This window comes from Scyliorhinus canicula, chromosome 3, assembly GCF_902713615.1.
Source record: "Scyliorhinus canicula chromosome 3, sScyCan1.1, whole genome shotgun sequence".
Lineage (NCBI taxonomy): Eukaryota > Metazoa > Chordata > Chondrichthyes > Carcharhiniformes > Scyliorhinidae > Scyliorhinus > Scyliorhinus canicula.
In genome coordinates, this window is record NC_052148.1 from 8,759,989 (window position 1) to 8,786,197 (window position 26,209).

The 26,209-nt window shown below is 57.0% G+C and overlaps 1 protein-coding gene across 2 annotated transcripts in view; it reads right to left on the bottom strand.

Annotated features, from left to right (window-relative positions):
• Positions 1-21,571, bottom strand: part of LOC119963686 (apolipoprotein L3-like) — an 80,760-nt gene extending 59,189 nt beyond the window's left edge. The window contains exons 1-2 of one of the 2 annotated variants that reach the window (XM_038793000.1): positions 21,468-21,571; positions 1,935-2,021 (exon numbers count right to left, since the gene is read on the bottom strand). In XM_038793000.1, coding sequence (XP_038648928.1) covers positions 1,935-2,016 — 82 coding nt within the window. In that variant the 5' untranslated portion in view covers positions 2,017-2,021; positions 21,468-21,571. Of the gene's footprint in view, positions 1-1,934; positions 2,022-21,066; positions 21,101-21,467 lie in introns of those variants that run through there. The other variant, XM_038793001.1, reaches the window with a different exon arrangement.
• Positions 21,572-26,209: the final 4,638 nt, after the last annotated feature.

Genomic DNA, 26,209 nt, shown 5'->3' on the forward strand with positions numbered 1-26,209 from the left:
CGGTGTGGACTGCTCCCTCCCTGTCGATGGACTGCCCCAGCTCGGTGTGACTGCTCCCTCCCTGTCGATGGACTGTCCCAGCTCGGTGTGACTGCTCCCTCCCTGTCGATGGACTGTCCCAGCTCGGTGTGACTGCTCCCTCCCTGTCGATGGACTGTCCCAGCTCGGTGTGACTGCTCCCTCCCTGTCGATGGACTGCTCCAGCTCGGTGTGACTGCTCCCTCCCTGTCGATGGACTGTCCCCAGCTCGGTGTGACTGCTCCCTCCCTGTCGATGGACTGCCCAGCTCGGTGTGACTGCTCCCTCCCTGTCGATGGACTGTCCCAGCTCGGTGTGACTGCTCCCTCCCTGTCGATGGACTGTCCCAGCTCGGTGTGACTGCTCCCTCCCTGTCGATGGACTGCCCAGCTCGGTGTGACTGCTCCCTCCCTGTCGATGGACTGCCCCAGCTCGGTGTGACTGCTCCCTCCCTGTCGATGGACTGTCCCAGCTCAGTGTGACTGCTCCCTCCCTGTCGATGGATGGACTGTCCCAGCTCGGTGTGTCTGCTCCCTCCCTGTCGATGGACTGTCCCAGCTCGGTGTGTCTGCTCCCTCCCTGTCGATGGACTGCTCCAGCTCGGTGTGTCTCCTCCCTCCCTGTCGATGGATGGACTGCCCCAGCTCGGTGTGTCTGCTCCCTCCCTGTCGATGGACTGTCCCAGCTCGGTGTGACTGCTCCCTCCCTGTCGATGGACTGCCCCAGCTCGGTGTGTCTGCTCCTTTCCTGCCGATGGACTGCCCCAGCTTGGTGTGACTGCTCCCTCCCTGTCCATGGATGGACTGCCCCAGCTCGGTGTGACTGCTCACTCCCTGTCGATGGATGGACTGCCCCAGCTCGGTGTGTCTGCTCCCTCCCTGTCGATGGACTGTCCCAGCTCGGTGTGACTGCTCCCTCCCTGTCGATGGACTGTCCAGGTCGGTGTGACTCCTTCCTCCCTGTTGATGGACTGTCCCAGCTCGGTGTGTCTGCTCCCTCCCTGTCGATGGACTGCCCCAGCTCGGTGTGTCTGCTCCCTTCCTGCCGATGGACTGCCCCAGCTCGGTGTGTCTGCTCCCTTCCTGCCGATGGACTGCCCCAGCTCGGTGTGACTGCTCCCTCCCTGTCGATGGACTGTCCCAGGTCGGTGTGACTCCTTCCTCCCTGTTGATGGACTGCCCCAGCTCGGTGTGTCTGCTCCCGCCCTGTCGATGGATGGACTGTCCCAGCTCGTTGTGACTGCTCCCTCCCTATCGATGGACTGTCCCAGCTCGGTGTGTCTGCTCCCTCCCTGTCGATGGATGGACTGCCCCAGCTCGGTGTGTCTGCTCCCTCCCTGTCGATGGACTGTCCCAGCTCGGTGTGACTGCTCCCTCCCTGTCGATGGACTGTCCCAGGTCGGTGTGACTCCTTCCTCCCTGTTGATGGACTGTCCCAGCTCGGTGTGTCTGCTCCCTCCCTGTCGATGGACTGCCCCAGCATGGTGTGACTGCTCCCTCCCTGTCGATGGACTGTCCCAGGTCGGTGTGACTCCTTCCTCCCTGTTGATGGACTGTCCCAGCTCGGTGTGACTGCTCCCTCCCTGTCGATGGACTGCCCCAGCTCGGTGTGTCTGCTCCCTTCCTGCCGATGGACTGCCCCAGCTTGGTGTGACTGCTCCCTCCCTGTCGATGGACTGTCCCAGGTCGGTGTGACTCCTTCCTCCCTGTTGATGGACTGCCCCAGCTCGGTGTGTCTGCTCCCGCCCTGTCGATGGATGGTCTGTCCCAGCTCGTTGTGACTGCTCCCTCCCTGTCGATGGACTGTCCCAGCTCGGTGTGTCTGCTCCCTCCCTGTTGATGGACTACCCCAGCTCGGTGTGTCTGCTTGAGTTCGCCCTTATTTTTGAAATTAAATCAAATCAAGTTTCAACTTACTTGCTGATTCATCTGTGCCCTGTTCTGTTGAGTTTCTCTGTAATGATGCTCTGTCCTGGGTCCAAGCCGGGCCCTGTGACATTCTCTCTGTCAATGCAATAAAAATGAACAACAAATCAAAAGGAATATACACTGCTGGAGATTACTGCTTCAAAACCTCAGATTTTTCTTGTTCGTCAACCAGAGATTTACAAGGGCGAGTGTTGGGGCTGATTTTCCACAAAGTATATCCCTGTGCCGGGGACCTTGGGGAAATACATTGGACAGGCCACGGAAGTTACAGCTGAAGATTCCATGGGGTACCTTGGGCGGGATTCTCCCGTCTGTGGACTAAATCCCCACGGCCGCCGGAAAACGGGCGAGAATCACTCTGGACTCTTTCCGAGAAACTCCAAGGTCATTCTCCGTTTCCAAGGGGGCGAGTATGGCCCCGGAGTGTACCCCACAGATCCTGCTGGGCCCCGGAGTGTACCCCACAGATCCTGCTGGGCCCCGGAGTGTACCCCACAGATCCTGCTGGGCCCCGGAGTGTACCCCACAGATCCTGCTGGGCCCCGGAGTGTACCCCGCAGATCCTGCTGGGCCCCGGAGTGTACCCCACAGATCCTGCTGGGCCCCGGAGTGTACCCCACAGATCCTGCTGGGCCCCGGAGTGTACCCCACAGATCCTGCTGGGCCCCGGAGTGTACCCCACCGATCCTGCTGGGCCCCGGAGTGTACCCCACAGATCCTGCTGGGCCCCGGAGTGTACCCCGCAGATCCTGCTGGGCCCCGGAGTGAACCCCACAGATCCTGCTGGTGCCCGGAGTGTACCCCACAGATCCTGCTGGGCTCCGGAGTGTACCCCACAGATCCTGCTGCCTGCTGGGCCCCGGAGTGTACCCCACAGATCCTGCTGCCTGCTGGGCCCCGGAGTGTACCCCACAGATCCTGCTGCCTGCTGGGCCCCGGAGTGTACCCCACAGATCCTGCTGGGCCCCGGAGTGTACCCCACAGATCCTCCTGCCGGCTGGGCCCCGGAGTGTACCCCACAGATCCTGCTGCCGGCTGGGCCCCGGAGTGTACCCCGCAGATCTGGCTGGGCCCCGGAGTGTACCCCACAGATCCTGCTGGGCCCCGGAGTGCACCCCACAGATCCTGCTGCCTGCTGGGCCCCGGAGTGTACCCCACAGATCCTGCTGGGCCCCGGAGTGCACCCCACAGATCCGACTGGGCCCCGGAGTGTACCCCACAGATTCTGCTGGGCCCCGGAGTGTACCCCACAGATCCTGCTGGGCCCCGGAGTGTACCCCACAGATTCTGCTGGGCCCCGGAGTGTACCCCACAGATTCTGCTGGGCCCCGGAGTGTACCCCACAGATCCTGCTGGGCCCCGGAGTGTACCCCACAGATTCTGCTGGGCCCCGGAGTGTACCCCGCAGATCCTGCTGGGCCCCGGAGTGTACCCCACAGATCCTGCTGGGGCCCGGAGTGTACCCCACAGATCCTGCTGGGCCCCGGAGTGTACCCCACAGATCCTGCTGGGCCCCGGAGTCTACCCCACAGATCCGACTGGGCCCCGGAGTGTACCCCGCAGATCTGGCTGGGCCCCGGAGTGTACCCCACAGATCCTGCTGGGCCCCGGAGTGTACCCCGCAGATCCTGCTGCCTGCTGGGCCCCGGAGTGTACCCCACAGATCCTGCTGGGCCCCGGAGTGCACCCCACAGATCCTGCTGGGCCCCGGAGTGTACCCCACAGATCCTGCTGGGCCCCGGAGTGTACCCCGCAGATCCTGCTGGGCCCCGGAGTGTACCCCACAGATCCTGCTGGGCCCCGGAGTGTACCCCACAGATTCTGCTGGGCCCCGGAGTGCACCCCACAGATCCTGCTGGGCCCCGGAGTGTACCCCGCAGATCCTGCTGGGGCCCGGAGTGTACCCCACAGATCCTGCTGGGCCCCGGAGTGTACCCCACCGATCCTGCTGGGCCCCGGAGTGTACCCCACAGATCCTGCTGGGCCCCGGAGTGTACCCCACAGATCCTGCTGGGCTCCGGAGTGTACCCCACAAATCCTGCTGCCTGCTGGGCCCCGGAGTGTACCCCGCAGATCCTGCTGCCTGCTGGGCTCCGGAGTGTACCCCACAGATCCTGCTGGACCCCGGAGTGTACCCCACAGATCCTCCTGCCGGCTGGGCCCCGGAGTGTACCCCGCAGATCCTGCTGCCTGCTGGGCCCCGGAGTGTACCCCGTAGATCCTGCTGGGCCCGGAGAGTACCCCGCAGATCCGACTGGGCCCCGGAGCGTACCCCACAGATCCTGCTGGGCCCTGGGGTGTACCCCGCAGATCCGACTGGGCCCCGGAGTGTACCCCGCAGATCCTGCTGGGCCCCGGAGTGCACCCCACAGATCCTGCTGGGCCCCGGAGTGTACCCCACAGATCCTGCTGGGCCCCGGAGTGTACCCCACAGATCCTGCTGGGCCCCGGAGTGTACCCCACAGATCCTGCTGCCGACTGGGCCCCGGAGTGTACCCCACAGATCCTGCTGAGCCCCGGAGTGTACCCCACAGATCCGACTGCCGGCACTGTCCCTCTGGCACTGTGCAATATCCCTCTGGCACTGTGCAATGTCCCTTTGGGTCTATGCGGTGTCCCTCTGGCACTGTGTAATGTCCCTCTGGCACTGTGCATTATCCCTCTGTCACTGTGCAATGTCCCACTGGCACTGTGCATTATCCCTCTGGCCCTGTGCAATGTGCCTCTGGCACTGTGCATTATCCCTCTGGCCCTGTGCAATGTCCCTCTGGCACTGTGCAATGTCCCTCTGGCACTGTGTAATATCCCTCTGGCACTGTGCAATGTCCCTCTGGCCCTGTGCAGTGTCCCTCTGGCACTGTGTAATATCCCTCTGGCACTGTGTAATATCCCTCTGGCACTGTGCATTATCCCTCTGGCCCTGTGCAATGTCCCTCTGGCCCTGTGCAATGTCCCTCTGGGATGGTGCAAGGTCGCTCTGGCACTGTGCAATGTCCCTCTGGCCCTGTGAATGTCCCTCTGGCGCTGTGCAATGTTCCTCTGGCACTGTGTAATATCCCTCTGGCATTGTGCAATGTCCCTCTGGCACTGTGTAATATCCCTCTGGCATTGTGCAATGTCCCTCTGGCACTGTGCACTGTCCCTCTGGCACTGTGTAATATCCCTCTGGCATTGTGCAATGTCCCTCTGGCACTGTGCACTGTCCCTCTGGCACTGTGTAATATCCCTCTGGCACTGTGCATTATCCCTCTGGCCCTGTGCAGTGTCCCTCTGGCACTGTGCAATGTCCCTCTGGCACTGTGCAATGTCCCTCTGGCACTGTGCAATGTCCCTCTGGGATGGTGCAAGGTCGCTCTGGCCCTGTGCAATGTCCCTCTGGGATGGTGCAAGGTCGCTCTGGCACTGTGCAATGTCCCTCTGGCACTGTGCAGTGTCCCTCTGGCCCTGTGCAATGTCCCTCTGGCACTGTGCAATGTCCCTCTGGCCCTGTGCAATGTCCCTCTGGGATGGTGCACGGTCGCTCTGGCCCTGTGCAATGTCCCTCTGGAATGGTGCAAGGTCGCTCTGGCACTGTGCAATGTCCCTCTGGGGTGGTGCAAGGTCGCTCTGGCACTGTGGAATGTCCCTTTGTCACTATCCAATGTCCCTCTGGGACTGTGCAATGTTGCTCTGGCACTGTGCAATATCCCTCTGGCACTGTGCAATGTCCCTCTGGCACTGTGCAATGTCCCTCTGTCACTAAACAATGTTTCTCTGGGACTGTGCAATGTTGGTCTGGCACTGTGCAATTACCCCTGGCGCAGTGCAATGTCCCTCTCGCACTGTGCAATGTCTCTCTGGCACAGTTCCATGTTCCTCTGGCACTGTGCAATGTCCCTCTGTCACTGTGCAATATTTCTCTGCCACTGTGCAATGTTGATCTGCCACTGTGCAATCTCCCTCTGCAACTGTGCAATATCCCTATGGCACTGTGCAATATCCCTCTGGCACTGTGTAATGTCCCTCTGGCACTGTCCCTCTGGCGCTGTGTAATGTCCCTCTGGCACAGTGCAATGTACCTCTGGCACTGTGCAATATCCCAATGGCACTGTGCAATGTCCCTCTGGCACTGTACATTATCCCTCTGGCCCTGTGAAATGTCCCTCTGGCACTGTGCAATGTCCCTCTGGCACTGTGCATTATCCCTCTGGGATGGTGCAAGGTCGCTCTGGCACTGTGCAATGTCCCTCTGGGATGGTGCAAGGTCGCTCTGGCACTGTGCAATGTCCCTCTAGCACTGTGCAGTGTCCCTCTGGCCCTGTGCAATATCCCAATGGCACTGTGCAATGTCCCTCTGGCACTGTGCAATGTCCCTCTGGCCCTGTGCAGTGTCCCTCTGGCACTGTGTAATATCCCTCTGGCACTGTGCAGTGTCCCTCTGGCCCTGTGCAATATCCCAATGGCACTGTGCAATGTCCCTCTGGCACTGTGCAATGTCCCTCTGGCCCTGTGCAATGTCCCTCTGGCACTGTGCAATGTCCCTCTGGCACTGTGTAATATCCCTCTGGCCCTGTGCAATGTCCCTCTGGCACTGTGTAATATCCCTCTGGCACTGTGCAATGTCCCTCTGGCCCTGTGCAATGTCCCTCTGGCACTGTGCAATGTCCCTCTGGCCCTGTGTAATATCCCTCTGGCCCTGTGCAATGTCCCTCTGGCACTGTGCAATGTCCCTCTGGCACTGTGTAATATCCCTCTGGCCCTGTGCAATGTCCCTCTGGCACTGTGTAATGTCCCTCTGGCACTGTGCAATGTCCCTCTGGCACTGTGCAATGTCCCTCTGGCCCTGTGTAATATCCCTCTGGCCCTGTGCAATGTCCCTCTGGCCCTGTGCAGTGTCCCTCTGGCACTGTGCAGTGTCCCTCTGGCACTGTGCAATGTCCCTCTGGCCCTGTGCAGTGTCCCTCTGGCCCTGTGCAGTGTCCCTCTGGCATTGTGCATTATCCCTGTGGCCCTGTGCAATGTCCCTCTGGCACTATGCAATGTCCCTCTGGCACTGTGCAGTGTCCCTCTGGCCCTGTGCAATGTCCCTCTGGCACTGTGAAATGTCCCTCTGGCACTGTGTAATATCCCTCTGGCACTGTGAAATGTCCCTCTGGCCCTGTGCAGTGTCCCTCTGGCCCTGTGCAATGTCCCTCTGGCACTGTGTAATATCCCTCTGGCACTGTGCAATGTCCCTCTGGGATGGTGCAAGGTCGCTCTGGCCCTGTGCAATGTCCCTCTGGAATGGTGCAAGGTCGCTCTGGCACTGTGCAATGTCCCTCTGGGGTGGTGCAAGGTCGCTCTGGCACTGTGGAATGTCCCTCTGTCACTATCCAATGTCCCTCTGGGACTGTGCAATGTTGCTCTGGCACTGTGCAATATCCCTCTGGCACTGTGCAATGTCCCTCTGGCACTGTGCAATGTCCCTCTGTCACTAAACAATGTTTCTCTGGGACTGTGCAATGTTGGTCTGGCACTGTGCAATTACCCCTGGCGCAGTGCAATGTCCCTCTCGCACTGTGCAATGTCTCTCTGGCACAGTTCCATGTTCCTCTGGCACTGTGCAATGTCCCTCTGTCACTGTGCAATATTTCTCTGCCACTGTGCAATGTTGATCTGCCACTGTGCAATCTCCCTCTGCAACTGTGCAATATCCCCATGGCACTGTGCAATATCCCTCTGGCACTGTGTAATGTCCCTCTGGCACTGTCCCTCTGGCGCTGTGTAATGTCCCTCTGGCACAGTGCAATGTCCCTCTGGCACTGTGCAATATCCCAATGGCACTGTGCAATGTCCCTCTGGCACTGTACATTATCCCTCTGGCCCTGTGAAATGTCCCTCTGGCACTGTGCAATGTCCCTCTGGCACTGTGCAATGTCCCTCTGGCACTGTGCATTATCCCTCTGATCCTGTGCAGTGTCCCTCTGGCCCTGTGCAATGTCCCTCTGGCACTGTGAAATGTCCCTCTGGGATGGTGCAAGGTCGCTCTGGCACTGTGCAATGTCCCTCTAGCACTGTGCAGTGTCCCTCTGGCCCTGTGCAATGTCCCTCTAGCACTGTGCAATGTCCCTCTGGCCCTGTGCAGTGTCCCTCTGGCACTGTGCAGTGTCCCTCTGGCCCTGTGCAATGTCCCTCTGGCACTATGCAATGTCCCTCTGGCACTGTGCAGTGTCCCTCTGGCCCTGTGAATGTCCCTCCAGCACTATGCAATGTCCCTCTGGCACTGTGCAATGTCCCTCTGGCACTGTGTAATATCCCTCTGGCACTGTGCAATGTCCCTCTGGCCCTGTGCAATGTCCCTCTGGCCCTGTGCAGTGTCCCTCTGGCACAGTGCAATGTCCCTCTGGCACTGTGCATTATCCCTGTGGCCCTGTGCAATGTCCCTCTGGCACTGTGTAAAATCCCTCTGGCACTGTGCAATGTCCCTCTGGCCCTGTGCAGTGTCCCTCTGGCCCTGTGCAATGTCCCTCTGGGATGGTGCAATGTCCCTCTGGCCCTGTGCAGTGTCCCTCTGGCCCTGTGCAATGTCCCTCTGGGATGGTGCAATGTCCCTCTGGCACTGTGCAATGTCCCTCTGGCACTGTGCAGTGTCCCTCTGGCCCTGTGCAATGTCCCTCTGGCACTGTGCAATGTCCCTCTGGCCCTGTGCAATGTCCCTCTGGGATGATGCAAGGTCGCTCTGGCCCTGTGCAGTGTCCCTCTGGCCCTGTGCAAAGTTCCTCTGGCACTGTGCAATGTCCCTCTGGCCCTGTGCAATGTCCCTCTGGGATGGTGCATGGTCGCTCTGGCCCTGTGCAATGTCCCTCTGTGATGGTGCACGGTCGCTCTGGCCCTGTGCAATGTCCCTCTGAGATGGTGCAAGGTCGCTCTGGCCCTGTGCAATGTCCCCCTGCAATGTCCTTCTGGGATGGTGCAAGGTCGCTCTGGCACTGTGCAATGTCCCTCTGGCACTGTGCAGTGTCCCTCTGGCATTGTGCAATGTCCCTCTGGCACTGTGTAATATCCCTCTGGCACTGTGTAATATCCCTCTGGCCCTGTGCAGTGTCCCTCTGGGACTGTGCAATGTCCCTCTGGCCCTGTGCAATGTCCCTCTGGCCCTGTGCAATGTCCCTCTGGCACTGTGCAATGTCCCTCTGGCACTGTGCATTATCCCTGTGGTCCTGTGCAATGTCCCTCTTGCACTGTGTAAAATCCCTCTAGCACTGTGCAATGTCCCTCTGGCACTGTCCCTCTAGCACTGTGCAATGTCCCTCTGGCCCTGTGCAATGTCCCTCTGGCACTGTGTAATATCCCTCTGGCACTGTGTAATATCCCTCTGGCCCTGTGCAGTGTCCCTCTGGGACTGTGCAATGTCCCTCTGGCCCTGTGCAATGTCCCTCTGGCCCTGTGCAATGTCCCTCTGGCACTGTGCAATGTCCCTCTGGCACTGTGCATTATCCCTGTGGTCCTGTGCAATGTCCCTCTTGCACTGTGTAAAATCCCTCTAGCACTGTGCAATGTCCCTCTGGCACTGTCCCTCTAGCACTGTGCAATGTCCCTCTGGCCCTGTACAGTGTCCCTCTGGCCCTGTGCAGTGTCCCTCTGGCACTGTGCAGTGTCCCTCTGGCCCTGTGCAATGTCCCTCTGGCACTGTGCAATGTCCCTCTGGCCCTGTTCAATGTCCCTCTGGGATGATGCAAGGTCGCTCTGGCCCTGTGCAATGTCCCTCTGGCCCTGTGTAATGTCCCTCTAGCACTGTGCAGTGTCCCTCTGGCCCTGTGCAATGTCCCTCTGGCCCTGTGTAATGTCCCTCTAGCACTGTGCAGTGTCCCTCTGGCCCTGTGCAATGTTCCTCTGGCACTGTGCAATGTCCCTCTGGGATGGTGCAAGGTCGCTCTGGCCCTGTGCAATGTCCCTCTGGGATGGTGCAAGGTCGCTCTGGCCCTGTGTAATGTCCCTCTGGCACTGTGCAATGTCCCTCTGGCACTGTGCAATGTCCCTCTGGCACTGTGCAATGCCTCATTGGGATTGTGTAATGTCCCTCTGGCACTGTGCAATGCCTCATTGGGATTGTGTAATGTCCCCCTGGCACAGTGCAATGTCCCTCTGGCACTGTGCAATGTCCCTCTGGCACTGTGCAATATCCCTTTGGCACTGTGCAATGTCCCTCTGGTTCTGTGCAATGTCCCTTTGGCACTGTGCAATATCCCTCTGGCTCTGTGCAATGTCCCTCTGGAACTATGTAATGTCCCTTGGGACTGTGCAATGTCCCTCTGGCACTGTGCAATGTCCCTTTGGGACTGTGTAATATCCCTCTGGCACTGTGCAATGTCCCTCTGGCACTGTGTAATATCCCTCTGGCACTGTGCAATGTCCCTCTGGGACTGTGTAATATCCCTCTGGCACTGTGCAATGTCCCTCTGGCCCTGTGCAGTGTCCCTCTGGCACTGTGCAATGTCCCTCTGGCACTGTGCATTATCCCTGTGGCCCTGTGCAATGTCCCTCTGGCACTGTGTAAAATCCCTCTGGCACTGTGCAATGTCCCTCTGCAGTGTCCCTCTGGCACTGTGCAGTGTCCCTCTGGCCCTGTGCAATGTCCCTCTGGCACTGTGCAATGTCCCTCTAGACCTGTGCAATGTCCCTCTGGGATGATGCAAGGTCGCTCTGGCCCTGTGCAATGTCCCTCTGGCCCTGTGTAATGTCCCTCTGGCACTGTGCAGTGTCCCTCTGGCCCTGTGAAATGTTCCTCTGGCACTTGGCAATGTCCCTCTGGCCCTGTGCAATGTCCCTCTGGGATGGTGCAAGGTCGCTCTGGCCCTGTGCAAGGTCGCTCTGGGATGGTGCAAGGTCGCTCTGGCCCTGTGCAATGTCCCCCTGCAATGTCCTTCTGGGATGGTGCAAGGTCGCTCTGGCACTGTGCAATGTCCCTCTGGCACTGTGCAATGTCCCACTGGCACTGTGCAATGTCCCTCTGGGATGGTGCAAGGCCGCTCTGGCCCTGTGCAATGTCCCTCTGGCACTGTGCAATGTCCCTCTGGCACTGTGCAGTGTCCCTCTGGCCCTGTGCAATGTCCCTCTGGCACTGTGCAATGTCCCTCTGGGATGGTGTAAGGTCGCTATGGCCCTGTGCAATGTCCCTCTGGGATGGTGCAAGGTCACTCTGGCATTGTGCAATGTCCCTCTGGCCCTGTGCAATGTCCCTCTGGGATGGTGCAAGGTCACTCTGGCACTGTGCAATGTCCCTCTGGGATGGTGCAAGGTCGCTCTGGCACTGTGCAATGTCCCTCTGGGACTGTGCAAGGTCGCTCTGGCACTGTGCAATGTCCCTCTGGCCCTGTGCAATGTCCCTCTGGCACTGTGCAATGTCCCTCTGGCACTGTGCAATGTCCCTCTGGCCCTGTGCAATGTCCCTCTGGCCCTGTGCAATGTCCCTCTGGGACTGTGCAAGGTCGCTCTGGCATTGTGCAATGTCCCTCTGGCCCTGTGCAATGTCCCTCTGGGATGGTGCAAGGTCGCTCTGGCACTGTGCAATGTCCCTCTGGGACTGTGCAAGGTCGCTCTGGCATTGTGCAATGTCCCTCTGGCCCTGTGCAATGTCCCTCTGGGACTGTGCAAGGTCGCTCTGGCATTGTGCAATGTCCCTCTGGCCCTGTGCAATGTCCCTCTGGGATGGTGCAAGGTCGCTCTGGCACTGTGCAATGTCCCTCTAGCACTGTGCAATGTCCCTCTGGGATGGTGCAAGGTCGCTCTGGCCCTGTGCAGTGTCCCTCTGGCCCTGTGCAATGTCCCTCTGGCACTGTGCAATGTCCCTCTGGCACTGTGCAATGTCCCATTGTCACTAAACAATGTTTCTCTGGGACTGTGCACTGGTTTGGGCAGGGCTTCATTGACTGGGTTTGGTTGCTGTACCAGGCACTGATGGCAAGTGTGTGGACAAACCTGGTGAGCTCGGACTATTTCAGATTGCACGGGGGGGGGGATGGAACCGGGGCCTCGGCCGGGTTGGGGGGGGGGGGGGGGGGGGGGGGGGGGGGGGATGGAACCGGGGCCTCGGCCGGGGGGGGGGGGGATGGAACCAGGGCCTCGGCCGGGGGGGGGGGGGGGGGGGGGGACGACACAGGGTCTCGCTCTGTGCAGATGACCTACTCCTATATATTTCCGACCCATTAGGGGGGGTGGGGGGGATTATGCGGATCTTCGGGAAATTTGGCCGGTCCTCATAATACAAATTGAATCTGGGGAAGAGCAAGGATTTTGTGATCCAGGCGAGGGGGCAGGAGAGGAGACTGGAGGAGCTGCCGTTTAAATTGGAGGGAGGGGGTTTCCGTTATTTGGGAATTCAGGTGGCTCGGGAATGGGAGCAGCTACATAAATTAAATCTGGGTTGATTAGTGGGACAAATGAAGGAGGAGTTCCGGAGGTGGGACATGCTCCCGCTGTCACTGGCGGGGAGGGTAAGGAGTTCCGGAGGTGGGAGAGGCTCCCGCTGTCACTGGCGGGGAGGGTAAGGAGTTCCGGAGGTGGGAGAGGCTCCCGCTGTCACTGGCGGGGAGGGTAAGGAGTTCCGGAGGTGGGACATGCTCCCGCTGTCACTGGCGGGGAGGGTAAGGAGTTCCGGAGATGGGAGAGGCTCCCGCTGTCGCTGGCGGGGAGGGTAAGGAGTTCCGGAGGTGGGAGAGGCTCCCGCTGTCGCTGGCGGGGAGGGTAAGGAGTTCCGGAGGTGGGAGAGGCTCCCGCTGTCGCTGGCGGGGAGGGTAAGGAGTTCCGGAGGTGGGAGAGGCTCCCGCTGTCGCTGGTGGGGAGGGTAAGGAGTTCCGGAGGTGGGAGAGGCTCCCGCTGTCACTGGTGGGGAGGGTAAGGAGTTCCGGAGGTGGGAGAGGCTCCCACTGTCGCTGGTGGGGAGGGTAAGGAGTTCCGGAGGTGGGAGAGGCTCCCGCTGTCACTGGCGGGGAGGGTACAGACCGTAAAGATGACGGTTCTCCCAAGATTTTTGTTTGTTTTTCAGTGTCTCCCTATTTTTATTCCAAAGGCATTTTTTAAGCGGGTGAACAGGGTAATATCTGGGTGTGTGTGGGCGGGTAAAACCCCCGCGAGTAAAGAATGTTGCTGGAGCAGAGCCAAGGGGAGGGAGAGCTGGCACTACCGAACTTCAGGAACTACTACTGGGTGGCGAATATAGCCATGATTAGGAAGTGGGTAGTGGGGGAGGGGTTGATGTGGGAGCGGGTGGAGGGGGCATGATGTAAGGGCACATGTCTGTGGGCCCACAGCAGCGTGGCATTCCATTGGGCGCCTGGTCCTGGCCTCCATTTACAGCTCACGCTCGATTCTCCATCCAATCGAGGTTCCATGGACGGAGAATCATGGGCACGATTCTCCGGACTCACGACGGTTCGGAGAATAGCGGGCGTCGGAAATTTTTACGGCGACGCTGTTCCGACGCCCTCCCGCTATTCTCCGAACCCCGCAAATTGTCGGAGTCGCGTTTCCCGACAAACGCCTCCTTCCCGCCCCTGACACGACCAGAATCGCCACTGAGAGCCCCCCCGCTATTCACCGGCCCGGATGGGCCGAAGTCCCGACGTCATGGCGCCCTGTTTGGACGTCGTGAAACACACCTGCTTTTTAAATTCGTCAACCAGTCGGCCTGGCTGACGACTGCTTGGAGGAGGTCAGGGCACCACTCTGCGCACCGCTCAGCGCACCGCCCAGCGCACCGTTCAGCGCACCGCTCGAGTCTGGCCACAACGGGGAAGGCATCCCTGGGAACGGGAGGGGGTCCAGAACGGGGGCGGTGGGGGGGACGGAGGGGGCAGTGGGGGAGACGGAGGGGGCAGTGGGGGAGACGGAGGGGGCAGTGGGGGAGACGGAGGGGGCAGTGGGGGGGACGGAGGGGGCAGTGGGGGAGACGGAGGGGGCAGTGGGGGAGACGGAGGGGGCAGTGGGGGAGACGGGGGAGGCAGTGGGGGAGACGGGGGAGGCAGTGGGGGGCGACGGAGGGGGGGGGGGTTAGGTAGAGAGTGAGCCGTCCAACCCCGTAACAAAATGTCTGCCACCATGCCATGGTGTGCAGGTGACGAGGACACGGCCGCTGGTTCCCCTGTGGCTTCCGGCCACAGGCCACTGACGCACCCGTGAGGAGGCCATAGTTTACTGGCCGTTGGATGCAGAAAGTGACCAGGGGTTAGGCTGACCGCGTGTCAGCAGCGCGACCAGGCCACCGGGACACACTGGTATCCCATGGCTGGCGGCTGCCGAGGTGTCGACTAAAGTCCGTCTAACATGTCCCGTTTCTCTGCCCCCCACCACCCTTCTGTAGGTTAGCACGATGCATGGGAACAGAACGGCTATGTTCTGCGCAGTGGTTGGGGCAGCTCTACTGGATTTGGAGATGCAGCAGCATCCACAGCCACAACCCGCAGTGGATGCAGGGCCAGCTGCAGCAGCAGAGGGAAGGGCCGAGGAGTTGCCAGTCGTCGAGCAGCATGGGGGGGGGGAGGAGGAGGAGGAGGAGGAGGAGGAGGAGAAAGAGGAAGAGGAGAGAGTGAGGGTGCAGCCACGGCGCCAGAGGCGACGACCAAAGCCGAGGGTGTACCGTGTCCGGGTCTCTTTCCTAACAATGACGGACATCACCTGCAGGAGAAGACTCCGGCTGAGTAGGCAGACGGTGATACATATCTGCCAACTCCTGTCGCACCTCGCCCCACATGGAACGGGGGGAGGACACGCGATCCCGGTAGCCATCAAGGTGACGGTCGCTCTGAACTTCTATGCTACCGGCTCCTTCCAGTCTCCGAGCGGGGACGTCTCTGGGATCTCCCAGTCATCGGTGCACAGGTGCATCCGGGATGTGACCGACGCCCTCTATGCCATCGCCGATCGCTACATCACCTTTCCCGAGGACCGAGCAAGTCAAGACTCACGAGCCCGTGGATTTGCCAGTGTGGCCGGGATACCGAGGGTTCAGGGGTCAATCGACTGTGTTCACGTCCCCATGCGCCCGCCTGCTGTGGACAAGGAAGTGTTCACAAACAGGAGGGGGACATACTCCATTAATTTCCAGGTGGTATGCGACCCCCACATGAGGTTCATGAACGTCTGTGCAAGGTTCCCAGGGAGTGTGCATGACTCCTACATACTAGCGCAGTCGTTCATCCCTGCGATGTTTGAGGGACGTCCCCCCCCGGCTGAGGGGCTGGTTGCTAGGTGACAGGGGTTATCCGCTGAGGTCTTGGCTGATGACGCCTATACGGAGGCCTCAGACCAATGCGGAAACACGATCCAACGAGGCCCATGCAGCAACCAGGGGTGTGGTGGAGCGCTGCCTTGGCCTCCTGAAGATGAGATTCAGGTGCCTGGACCGCTCCGGAGGGGCCCTGCAGTACCAGCCCGACAGGGTCGCTCGCATTGTAGTGGTCTGCTGTGCGCTGCACAACATCGCGATGCAGAGGGGAGATGACCTGTTGCAGGAGGCGGAGGGAGAAGCTAGTGGCAGTGGTGCCAGCACAGAGGAGGAGGAGGAGGAGGAGGAGGAGGAGGAGGAGGAGGAGGAGGAGGAGGACGCTGGCGGAGTGGCGGGCGCAGCACGCAGACACGACCCAGGTGCTGGTGATGTCCAGGAGGCGGCACGACGGACCCGGCAAGGACGGCGGGCACGCGACGCCATGGTGGCAGCACGGTTCACGCATCGCATGTGACGTCCCCGATGAACACCAAACCACCACCTGCATCGCTAGTCATGCAGAGGGTCACCACACAACTGCCACCACCACAACCCCCCCCCCCACCCCCTCTCAGTGTACACTGCTCCACTTCGACATGACGCTTATCACTGGGTACAGACGGAATGGCACAACATTGATGGCTGTGTCAGCGGCTGTGATCAGTGCCATGTGGAATGATGACAGCCCGCTCTGCGAAGAGCTGTGAGCTCAGAATCGTTAGAGAGAGTCTGACCCATGGCAATAGCTGAACCATCCACCTTGGTGGCCGCTGAGTTCGTCACTGACACTCCATCACGTGCCCGCGTGGGCTAGCTGTGGGAGGGGGGTAGGGGCAGGGACTGCACACCCGGCACCGAGGTTTCACCACCCGTCACCCCCAGCGACACTCGGTCACCATCACGATTCCTGTGCCTGTGGAACAATCACACGGTATTACAAGTAAGGTGGAACAGTGCGTTTAATACTAACAATTATTTACAGGTGCCCTAGCCCCTACAACTAAACTGTGCCCTTCACCCGTGCCAACTTACTCAGTGTCTATCTTAGTTGCCTTACGGGCCCTACCACTACGTCTAAGTGAATCCCCAGATGATACAGCAGGAGTGGAGGAGGATTGCTGCGAATCGCCCCCCTCGACTCGTTTCTCCTTGGCCAAGCGTTTCCTGGGGCGACCCGGCCTTGATGGGCCAGGCTGCTCTGCGGGCGTCTCGGGTGACATTGTGCCACCCTGCTCTGCCTGCTGCCCACCCGATGCACCAGGGATGGGACGGGGGGAGGCCGAGAATTCCGGGACGTCCCGTGATGGAGTTAATGGGACGGGCCCCGAAACCTCCTCCTCCCTCGGGGAGCCCGGTGGCCCCCGGGCCTCACGTTGGGACAGAGGTGCGAGCGGGGAGGTTCCCCGTCGCACCACCGACACCTGGCGCTGCCAGTCCTGGAGGCCTGCAACGGTATCCACCAGGATCCGAAGGTTTGCAGAGACGGAGTCCAGGGAGTTAGACATTCCCGCCAGGGACTGTGCGATCTCAACCTGTGTGTGCACGACGCCATCCAGCACATGTGTCAGGCGGTTGATGGTCTCCGCGACTGACAGCTGGGACTGTGCCAGCGACTGCTGGGACTGTGCTATCGACTGCTGGGACTGTGCCATGGCGTGCTGCGACTGGCCAATGACCTGCTGAGACTCGGCCATGGCCCGCAGGGCGCCGGCAATGTCGGTTTGGCTCTGGCACATTGCTGCCTGTGAGAGGGCAACCCTGTCCAGGGCCGAGGATGACGCGTGCACATTAACCCCAACGTCTTGCATAACCTGACCCATTGCCTCCACCGCGGATGCCACCCGTGCGGTGTCGGACTGGGTCTCTGCCATGAGCGGCACCACTCCCTGCTCTTGGACGCGGTTCGACTCCTCTAACAGCGTCTGCAGAGTCTGGAAGGAAGTCCTCATCCCGTCATTGTTTCCCTGGGTTTCCTGAGGCATCGGCTGTGCGGGTGGGTTGATAAACTCCAGGAACTCAGAAAACGTCTGGGAGCCAGCTGCATCCTGGGCCTGGTCTGGCCTCCTCGAGTCCGGGCCCTCTGTTGCTCCGACCTCCACCTGCTGTACCTGCTCAGCTGTGATAAGAACATAAGAGCATAAGAACTAGGAGCAGGAGTAGGCCATCTGGCCCCTCGAGCCTGCTCCGCCATTCAATGAGATCATGGCTGATCTTTTGTGGACTCAGCTCCACTTTCCGGCCCGAACACCATAACCCTTAATCCCTTTATTCTTCAAAAAACTATCTATCTTTACCTTAAAAACATTTAATGAAGGAGCCTCAACTGCTTCACTGGGCAAGGAATTCCATAGATTCACAACCCTTTGGGTGAAGAAGTTCCTCCTAAACTCAGTTCTAAATCTACTTCCCCTTATTTTGAGGCTATGCCCCCTAGTTCTGCTGTCACCCGCCAGTGGAAACAACCTGCCCGCATCTATCCTATCTATTCCCTTCATAATTTTAAATGTTTCTATAAGATCCCCCCTCATCCTTCTAAATTCCAACGAGTACAGTCCCAGTCTACTCAACCTCTCCTCATAATCCAACCCCTTCAGCTCTGGGATTAACCTAGTGAATCTCCTCTGCACACCCTCCAGCACCAGTACGTCCTTTCTCAAGTAAGGAGACCAAAACTGAACACAATACTCCAGGTGTGGCCGCACTAACACCTTATACAATTGCAACATAACCTCCCTAGTCTTAAACTCCATCCCTCTAGCAATGAAGGACAAAATTCCATTTGCCTTCTTAATCACCTGTTGCACTTGTAAACCAACCTTCTGTGACTCATGCACTAGCACACCCAAGTCTCTCTGAACAGCGGCATGCTTTAATATTTTATCGTTTAAATAATAATCCCGTTTGCTGTTATTCCTACCAAAATGGATAACCTCACATTTGTCAACATTGTATTCCATCTGCCAGACCCGAGCCCATTCACTTAACCGATCCAAATCCCTCTGCAGACTTCCAGTATCCTCTGCACTTTTCGCTTTACCACTCATCTTAGTGTCATCTGCAAACTTGGACACATTGCCCTTGGTCCCCAACTCCAAATCATCAATGTAAATTGTGAACAATTGTGGGCCCAACACGGATCCCTGAGGGACACCACTAGCTACTGATTGCCAACCAGAGAAACACCCATTTATCCCAACTCTTTGCTTTCTATTAATTAACCAATCCTCTATCCATGCTACTACTTTACCCTTAATGCCATGCATCTTTATCTTATGCAGCAACCTTTTGTGTGGCACCTTGTCAAAGGCTTTCTGGAAATCCAGATATACCACATCCATCGGCTCCCCGTTATCTACTGCACTGGTAATGTCCTCAAAAAATTCCACTAAATTAGTTAGGCACGACCTGCCTTTTACGAACCCATGCTGCGTCTGCCCAATGGGACAATTTCTATCCAGATGCCTCGCAATTTCTTCCTTGATGATAGATTCCAGCATCTTCCCTATTACCGAAGTTAAACTCACTGGCCTATAATTTCCTGCTTTCTGCCTACCTCCTTTTTTAAACAGTGGCGTCACGTTTGCTAATTTCCAATCCACCGAGACCACCCCAGAGTCTAGTGAATTTCGGTAAATTATCACTAGTGCATCTGCAATTTCCCTAGCCATCTCTTTTAGCACTCTGGAATGCATTCCATCAGGGCCAGGAGACTTGTCTACCTTTAGCCCCATTAGCTTGCCCATCACTCCCTCCTTAGTGATAACAATCCTCTCAAGGTCCTCACCTGTCATAGCCTCATTTCTATCAGTCACTGGCATGTTATTTGTGTCTTCCACTGTGAAGACCGACCCAAAAAACCTGTTCAGTTCCTCAGCCATTTCCTCATTTCCCATTATTAAAACTCCCTTCTCATCCTCTAAAGGACCAATATTTACCTTAGCCACTCTTTTTTGTCTTATATATTTGTAAAAATGTGCCAACCAGACTGTGCCCCAGGAGACTCATCACTAAATAGGCCCGCCGGGGTGTGTATCTCTGGGATGATGGAAGTGGTGGGAGAAAGCAGTGCCGCAAGCCCGACGCTCTCAATGCTTAGGGCCTCGTCCATGGTGTGGGGCTGCTCAGCGACAGGAGGGTTGTCCCTGGCCATTTCTGGTGGTGGTGGTGGACTTCGAACCCTCTGTGCGTCCTGGTCCGCAGATTGGGTTGGGGCGGATAGGGCTGCCCGCTGATCGGGCACCCTCTGTTGTGAGGCCCCGGGTGAGGTGGCGGCAGATTCCTGTCTCCGTCTGGAGGCAGACGGCCCTGGTCGTTCGGCATCACGTCCTAGGGAAGAGAATGAGACGGGTTATTTCGATTTGCTCGGCAGGCCGCTGGACGGTCCCAGTGGGCAGGGTGTGTGAAGGGACAGAGGATGGGGGAGGTGTCCCAGTGGGCAGGGTTTGTGAAGGGACAGAGGATGGGGGAGGTGTCCCAGTGGGCAGGGTTTGTGAAGGGACAGAGGATGGGGGAGGGGGGGGTGTTTGTCAGGGAGGGTTGTCTCACTTGCTGCAGTTCCGCCAACCTCGCATTGCGCGATATCGCGGGTGGCAGACCCCCCAACAAGGTCCAGTGCCCTCTGTTCAAAGGTGCTGAGGGGGTGCATGTTGGGCGAACCCCCTCCAGTCTTGGGCTGCTCACGGTGGTTATGACCGGCCTTGGCCTGTTGGGGGAGGGAACATAGGTAGATCATTACAAAACGGTAGGTATCAGCAGTCCGTTCAGATACTGGCACAGTTTGGGGGGGGCAAGTTGTCATCAGACGATTGCATCTCTCCTCGGGGCCAGAGCGCTGGGTCTGTGACAACTTTGTGAACCACCCTCAAATAACTCTGCCCCAATCCCTCTCTCCCCCCCCCCCCCCCCCCCCCCCCGGGCAGTTAAGGGGGAGGGATGGTTGTGACTAGGGGGCACCCTCATGGCACTTACCCTGGCAGACCTGGTGAGGTCGTGTAGCTTCTTCCGACATTGCTCTGCTGAGCGAGGGGTCTGCCCCACAGCACTGACGGCAGCAGCCACGTCACGCCAGGCCTGGCGTACCGTGCTGGCAGGTTGGCGATGCCCTCTCCGCGGGCGGATGATGCCCCTCCTCTGCTCCACGGCATCGAGCAGCGCCTCGATGTCTGCATCTACAAAGCGAGGAGCAGCTCTCCTCGGCTCCGACATCCTGCCCGACAGATTCTGTGGTCGCCCGCGCCTTTTTACGGCGTCGGGCGGCGTCACATGGGCGGGTTCGTGTCGTCGTCGCGTTCCGTCGTCATCACGCACGTAATTGATGCGGCCGCGCTACTAGCCCATTTCCAGGAAGTGAATCCGTCGGGAAATGAAGCCTTCGCGACCGTCGTAAAACGGTCCCGATTTTTACGACTGTTTGCCGACTTTCCGCGGGTGCGGAGAATTTCGCCCCCTGTCTTTCAAATGGGGAAATCCCATCCAACGCGTGTTTTGGTCAAGGTTCTTGCTGCGAAACTGGGAAAGGAGAGAACCAGACAGGTTTCAATCAAATCGGAGAAAGGAGGGGAGGGGTTGGGCAGAACAAACCGGGACATTGGAGATCGGGTGGAAATCAAGCAGGAGAAATTAAACGACAAAAGGGTGGATAGCGCATCGGACAAATGAGGAAAATGAAGATGGGTTTTCAAAAAAAAGCATAATCATCACAAATCGATATTTTATTCCCAATTTCTATCATTCACCGTATATCTTGCTGCCCTGAAGATTCAACGAGCATTGACAATCGGGCTCCAAATTAAGTAATAAGAAGATCGGTGCTTGAACTGGGAGAGCCAAGACAGAGCAACGAAATGAAGTATCATTGTGAACAATCAGTCACATTGTAACACTGAATATCCAGGAGCTTACCTTCAATCTTATTTTATAGGCATGAGGATGGAGCGGGTGAGCGATAGAAATTGCCCTGCTGACTGATGAGTAGGTTCCGTTCCACCTTTGATCCATCTTTTTTCCAAGACGGGATCAGGGGTCAGCAGAGCTAGCCACTTGCATGCACTGAATCACCAATCAGGCTCCATTACACTGGGACACAGCACGGCTGCTTTGACAGTACCTTCCAAACCCGCGACCATCCCAACTAGAAGGGTAAAAGCCAGCAGGAACAAAGCTGCTGGCTGTTGAGAAAACCCAAGTAGATCGGCCTGTTGTCCCCGCCCAGTCTGATCTCAGGCCATTCCAGATTTGTAGCTCCCCAGTCTCGAAGCTGTCAGGACAACCAAGGGAGGGAAACAATAAAACGCTGTACTTACCTGTCCAGTTACAAAGACTTGAAGATGCTAAACGTGACCGGCACTCGAAACTGGCTAACTAATGTTGACTGCTGCGGCCACCTCTTGGCAGCCCATGCGATCAAACCTTGGCCCACAGCGAGAAGTTTAAATAAATTTGCTGTTTCTATAATCGGACGTGCTGTGCTAATCAGTGAGAACATGATATTCTTACTGGAAGGTCAAGTCACGGCCTCCATTCAAACAGGAATAAATAAATTGCAAGAGTGACGTTCGATTCAATAATGAATAGAAATTAAAATACATTTTAAACAGAGTTGCACAAATGAGCAGGCACACTCGGGGAGGGGAAACAATATTGGTAGCTTCATATTCATTGTGGATTCAAATCTTTATCCGTGTCACAAGTAGGCTTACATTAACACTGGAATGAAGTTACTGTGAAAAGCCCCTAGTCGCCACACTCTGGCGCCTGTTCAAGTACACTGAGTGAGACTTCAGATTGTCCAATTCACCTAACAGCACATCTTTGGACTGTGGGAGGAAACCGGAGCACCCGGAGGAAACCCATGCACACACGGGGAGAACGTGCAGACTCCGCACAGACAGTGACCCAGCCGGGAATCAAAGCTGGGACCCTGGAGCTGTGAAGGAACAGCACTAACCATTGTGCTATCAATATAGAACGGAGTGAATTCTTTCATCAGGCATTCACTGTAACTAGCTTAGTTGGCAGGCAACATGAGTCTAGGCAACATAAGGGCTACGGCCTTATACCCTGTCCTTGGCCTGTGTTGTCTTTGTCTGTGACTCCCCACAGACAGTGTACCACTGATACAATTGGCACAGTGACCAAAACTAAACACAGTCACTCCAGATGAGGACAGACCACGGCTCTCAATAATTAAAGCATGACTCCACCCCATTCATACTCCAGCCCTCATGTGTCAAGGCCCGATCCCAGCCCTGGGTCGCTGTCCGTGTGGAGTTTACACATTCTCCCTGTGTCTGCGTGGGTTTCGCCCCCACAACCCAAAAGATGTGCAAGCTAGGTGGATTGGCCATGCTAAATTTCCCCTTAATTGGAAAAAAAGAATTGGGCACTCTAAATTTATATTAAAAATTTTTTTAAATGAGTCAAGGCCAACATATGACGTCAGATATGCACATTCTTGTACTTTGGCTACTGAAAATTGATGGGGGTGGCGCTGGGTGGTATATGGAGGTGGTTGTTTCAAACATTCCCCAGCTTGGTCCAATGTTTCAGTTAGTGGTTGAGAGAAAGCTACGCAGGTTATTCTCTGTTAACTGTGTGATGTAGCCAAGAATACAGCTATCTCTGAGTAAGCTATTTATTAACTGGGATAGACAGGGTAGATTCAGAAAGAATGTTCCCGATGGTGGGGAGTCCAGAACTAGGGGTCATAGTTTGAGGATAAGGGTTGAACCTTTTAGGACTGAGGTGAAGTTTCTTCACCCAGAGAAATTAAAATGAAAATGGCTTATTGTCACGAGTAGGCTTCAATGAAGTTACTGTGAAAAGCCCCTAGTCGCCACATTCCGGTGCCTGCTCGGGACGGCTGATACGGGAATCGAACCGTGCTGCTGGCCTGCCTTGGTCTGCTTTCAAAGCCAGCGCTTTAGCCCTGTGCTAAACAGCCCCTAGAGTGGTGAATCTGTGGAATTCACTACCACAGAAAATGGCTGAGCCCAAAACTTTGTGTAATTTTAAGAAGTAATTAGAGACAGGCCTTGGGGCGAAAGGGATCCAGGTCCCTCCAGCGTCCTTACCGGTGGGACCTGGCGGCGCAGGGAGCCTCTGGGGTCTTCGGGGGGGGGGGGGGGGGATCTGGCCTCAGGGAGTGCCCCCACGGTGCCCTGGCCCGCGATCGGGGCCCACCGATCAGTGGGCGGGCCTGTGCCAGGGGGCCACTCTATTCCTCCCCGTCGGCTGCTATTCCTCCGCAATGGCCAACGCGGAGATGAATACCCCCCCCCCCCCCCCCCCACCGTGCATGCGTTGGGATGACACCAGCACACGCTGGCGCCCACACGCATGTGCCAACTCACGCCGACCGGCATGGCCCCAAGCCCCTTTACCACCGGCCGGCACGGTGCAAACCATTCTGGCGCCGGCCTAGCCCCTGAAGGTGCTGAGGACGTGCCGGAGTGGTTCACGCCACTCCTTCCCGCCCCGCCAATTATGGCAGAATCCCATCCCCTATCTCTGTAATCTGCTCCAACTTCACAATCCTCTGAGATATCTTCCCTGCCCCTGTCCTGGCCTCATCCGCATCCCCAGTTTTCGACGCTCCACTATGCTGGTCTTGGTGGCATACCTACAGCTGTGTGCTAAAATCCCCAACTTCCTAAAACTCTCTACCCCCTCCCTCCTCCCCTCCTTTAAAACATTGCTTAAAACCTCACCAAAGACACATCCCAATCTCCTCCGGTGGCTCGATGGTCAGATGTTGTTTGAGAATGCTTCTGTGAGGCTACGTGGGGTATTTTACAATGTCCAAGATTCAATATAAATACAAGGAGATGCTGTTCTTTCCTGAAGTCTCCCGTCTCTTTCAGCCTGTTGGTATCATTTTTTCTCAGTGTCTCGGCATTCCCCTTCCAATTTTTTGTACTCTTATTGTCAGTTCCAAGAGACCGTTGTGTTCTTGCAGAATCTGTAAGACTTTGTGTCCCTTAATTTGATATTCTTTTTGAATTAGTGACATTTTTTTTTGTAAAATATTTTTATTCTCCATTTTTACATTTTCTTCCAATTTCACATTTTCTTCAGAATTTACACCCCACCGACAATCAGAAAAACGGTATCAAATACAAAGTCAATCAACAACAACGATCCCATCCTCCCACCATCCCAAACAACGGCCCACCTGACAACATAAGCAACAAATAAAACAAACCCTCCCACGGTGGGACAAACAAAGGAAAAAAAAGAGAAAGGAATCAGGAATCGCCTATGGTCACAATTGACCTATAGAGTCCACCCCCCCCCCCCCCCCCCTAACATTCGATGCCATCTGATGAACCATCAATCGAACGCGAGAAGAGTTGCTGTACAAAAATTTGACTTTAATAAGCTAGATGTTAGCCCTGCGGTCGACTACAGTAAATGGACGCCCGCCGGACGTTCTGGGTGTTTATACCTCGCCCTGGAGGCGGGGTTAACTCAGCCTCTCGACCAATCAGGGAGCCGTCACATGACTGGTCTCAACCAATTGGTCGAGAGGCACATGGCCGACCAGGGCCAATGGTAAGCCAGTGTTCTGCACCAATGGTAGGCAGCTATGTTAATCATACCACCACACCATCCAATCCCCGAATGAGTACCGTATATGACACCCATGAATTGCAAGCCCTCCCCCCCCTCCCCGACTCCTCCCCTCCACTTCCTCTTACCAAACTCTTCCCCCCAACCTGTTCCTTCCCCCCAACTTTCCACCCTGGCTAGACCACTCGGACCCTATTCTGCCAGGCTCCAATGGCCGCAGCCCCTCCCCCACCTCACTCCCGTTCACTGGCCGGCTTAAACCGGCCAGCGTGGAGGCCCCCGCCCAGGTCTCCTTCCCCCTTGCCCGGCCCCAGGAAAACCAAGAAATCCCCTTTAGCACACAGCCCCCGCATACACACCCAAGCCCCAAAGAACCATCATTGCAAGTGAAAGTCCCATCTCTTCCCTTGTCCAAATATATACAACGTTGGTTCATTTAGTACATACACCAGCACGCAGTGAGAAAATACAGGTACATGAGGCTACATCGGTACATGACCACTTCTCAATTCAGCCACAGTCCTTCTGCCTTCGCAAACTCCTCCGCTGCTTCCACTCCGAAATAAACGTCCTTGGATTTGTAGGTCACCCTCAACTTAGCTGGATATACTATGCCGCACCGCACCGCGCTTTCTTCACCCAGCTGGGCAGCCCGCCTCCTCGCCAGCCCCACCGTAAAGTCCTGGTATACGCGTATACCAGCTCCAGCCCACTGCACCACCCGCTTCTGCTTAGCCCAGCACAGGACCTTCTCCTTCACACTGTACCTACGGAAGCACAGAGCCACTACTCTTGGCGGCTCACTCTCCTTTGGTACAGGCCTCCATGACCGATGAGCCCGATCCAGTTCATATCGGGAAGGGATCCTCCCCCTCCCCCAATAGCTTTGCCAACATCGTGGCAAAATACTCAGTCGGCCTCGGGCCTTCCACTCCTTCGGGAAGACCCACAATCCCCAGATTCTGTCACCTAGGATATGTTTTCCAAGTCGTCCATTTTGGCTCGCAGACTCTTGTTGAGAATTAGTGACATTTAAACGGAGGAAACTGACAGCAGAAGAGATCACAGCTGCTTGAAAACAAAACCTTCTTGGCTCCCTATCCAGCAATTTGTGCGTACAAAGGACCCCTGGTCAAAGCTGGATCTTTGTAATTATTCATTCTTGTGATGTGGGTGTCACCAGTGCTAACAATTGGGGAAAATTAAGATTAACAAAATGAAATTGGGATAAAATAAAAACAGGGAGTTAATAGTGGCAACCGTCTGAAGAGATTCTGAGGCGTAATAGTGAGAAAGGCAAGTGTTTACCTTTGCGAATACCGGAGAATCGGCGCCGATCAGGAATCTGACTCGGGGTGGGGGGGGGGGGGGGGGCCTCCACGAGGTCTAGGCCCACGATCAGGGGCTTCCGATCGGCGGACGTCCGCGATCTGGAGGGGGCCTATCTCCTTCCGCGATGGGCCCGCTGTTCCGT